The sequence below is a fragment of the Frankliniella occidentalis genome, unplaced genomic scaffold (genome assembly GCF_000697945.3).
Source record: "Frankliniella occidentalis isolate FOCC.00 unplaced genomic scaffold, Focc_3.1 Scaffold69, whole genome shotgun sequence".
Taxonomy (NCBI): Eukaryota; Metazoa; Arthropoda; class Insecta; order Thysanoptera; family Thripidae; genus Frankliniella; species Frankliniella occidentalis.
Genome location: NW_026267199.1, coordinates 1181748 through 1184221, shown reverse-complemented (window position 1 = coordinate 1184221; position 2474 = coordinate 1181748). Strand labels below are relative to the sequence as shown.

Genomic DNA, 2474 nt, shown 5'->3' with positions numbered 1-2474 from the left:
CATTCGATCTGGTAACCACTAAAATCTGCGTCGTTTTACCACTTTTAGCGACAAAAACGGCAGAGGACAATCACTGTATCAGCCCGGACAATCACTGTGTCAAAGGGGTCAATCACTGTGACAATCGTGCCCTGAATTCATGGACTGTTTAAACCAAGAAGAATTTCGAATTTCACACAACGGACTCCGCCTAGTCCTAGCCTGAACCTTTACCTAGCCATTGCACTTCACGAATTTGAAAAATCTTGACTACGAGCTAGATGGCAGCCGGGTGAACGAATATGTGCGCTTAAAGGGTCAATCACTGTATCCTCTACCCTACCTGCAGGTGTGCGACTTTCGTACACTTGGATTTCCAGTGCAAGAGCGCACTCTACCACTCTCGCAAGGACCTACATTGGTTGCAGTGTAACCTATAAAAGCGACCTCAGAGAGGAGACGACGCGCAGACCACAGGCCACACGAGTGTGGGACCCCTCGATGATTTACACTAATAAACTAAGGGTGCAACTGCAAGATGATGAACACACCTTCAAGTGGACACCTACCGAGTGTACTGCTGCGAAGTTTGAACACTTGCAAGTATTTAACTTACAGTTGCGCATTTCCAAGTGTTAAGCAGTTGTACACTTAGTTTTTTAGTGTACATTATACACACCTCCGCCGTGCTGTCCTCCAGGATTGAGTCGGACTGGTTGGGGTCTTCGCGCGGGTCAGCGACCTCATACTACAAAATGTTTACATCAAAAGTTTGTTATTATAAGATCGATTCAAAAAGAACCCACAAGGCGTTCCGCCTCTTGCCTCTGTGCGGAAGTCTCTCACAATCTGCTATGCGATTTTTATAGAGGCGAGAATTCAATAGACTAAATAGTTTCTTTTAAGAAAGATCTTTTGGCAATTTTTTTTTCTTTTTTTTATGGAAAAGATCTAAAAAAAATAAAAAATACTGCACTCGTCTCTGACACAGATTTTTTGATACCTTTTTGCCGTCCTGTTCCACGAAGTCGGAGAAAAGCTCGTCGGAACTGCTTTTTGAAGTTGCGGCCTGCGTATATTAAAATGAAAGTGTTATTCGGAAACGGGAGTCGATCACATTTTATGAGCTCTCACAGGAAAAACAAAGGCAGGGCTAATGAATTTGAGTTTAAAGTGGTGTTAAATTTTAATGCCTTCGCAAAGGTGCGAAAATGGGCATTCGAACAAGCAGAAACTACTTAAAATGTGACCCGCAGACTGTAAAGCATACACATCTTTAAGACCGTCGGTATGAAACTTGTGGTGGTAGCACGTAAAAGAGCGCACAACCGATGGGCCTAGCACCACCGGCAGGTCCCAGGCAAAAAAGTTCCCTCTCCCAGCACAAGGAGAAGAATGAACTGCTTGAAACCTAAACTTTTGAGCTCCAGATGTCCCAGACCCACTAAACTGTCCAAAAGCATGAAATTGTACACCTTTCGCGGGTAGTTTTGAATCCTTTGCAAATGCATTAAAACCCGTTCTGTACTACTTTTGATTTTCCAGTAGCGCTCGCTTAAATCGTAAATTAGGGAATCTGATTATCCTGGTAAATTCGGCATAGTGTGCGTACATGTGCAGTGAGGGCAGCAGCACAGCAGCAGAGCGCTGCCAGGAGGAGTCCGTGTCGCGTCATGGTCGGGTCCGTGCGACTAACTGAAGGCAGCTGCCTTATGCATCGCACCCAGGTTAACGGCGCTTCGACCACACGATCATACGACAGTCACGCCGCCCATCACACCTGAAACACACACTCCCATGTGCGCATAATCGCTGCGATGTGCGGCACTGTACTGAGTCACATCACACTGGTAAAACAAGTGTTTAATTTTGCACGTCAATTTACGTTTAAGTTCATGTGTGCATTTTCGTGACACTTTGTGCACGGTAAAAAGAATGTCTTGAAATCCGAGGAAATGTCTTGGATTTCAAGGTCGGGTGGATAATTTCAAGATTGGCCCTTGAAATCCCAGACTCTGTCTTGAAACCCGTAGCTTCCAAGGGAAATCCTTGGAATTTTCGTCTGGTATTCAAGGATTTTCCTTGAAGTACCCAGATCGTGCTTCAAGGAAAATCCTTGAATACCAGACAAAAATTCCAAGGATTTCCCTTGGAAGCTACCGGTTTCAAGACAGAGTCTGGGATTTCAAGGGCCAATTATGAAATTATCCACCCGACCTTGAAATCCAAGACATTTCCTCGGATTTCAAGACATTCTTTTTACCGTGTGGTGTCTAACCATGTTATACGTCAATTGGTGTTTAAATTTTCGACACTTCCGAAACGTAAAGCAGATGCACACGGTATTGTTTCCTATTGACAGATAGAACTGCGTGTGTCGAAGTGTGCAGAATTTAAACGTTTACAAAACATCTAAAATTTGCACACTACGCAAGTGTGCCACTTGAGTTAAACACCATGTAATGTGCTTAATCACAACTTACACACGTTTGGTG

At 44.1% G+C, this 2474-nt stretch overlaps 1 protein-coding gene across 1 annotated transcript in view; it reads right to left on the bottom strand.

Annotated features, from left to right (window-relative positions):
• LOC113204504 (uncharacterized) overlaps positions 1 to 1760 on the bottom strand; it is a 7743-nt gene extending 5983 nt beyond the window's left edge. Inside the window, exons 1-3 of the mRNA XM_026419693.2 lie at positions 1592 to 1760; positions 983 to 1048; positions 659 to 727 (exon numbers count right to left, since the gene is read on the bottom strand). Coding sequence (XP_026275478.1) covers positions 659 to 727; positions 983 to 1048; positions 1592 to 1654 — 198 coding nt within the window. The 5' untranslated portion in view covers positions 1655 to 1760. The remainder of the gene's footprint in view (positions 1 to 658; positions 728 to 982; positions 1049 to 1591) is intronic.
• Between the last annotated feature and the right edge of the window lie 714 nt (positions 1761 to 2474).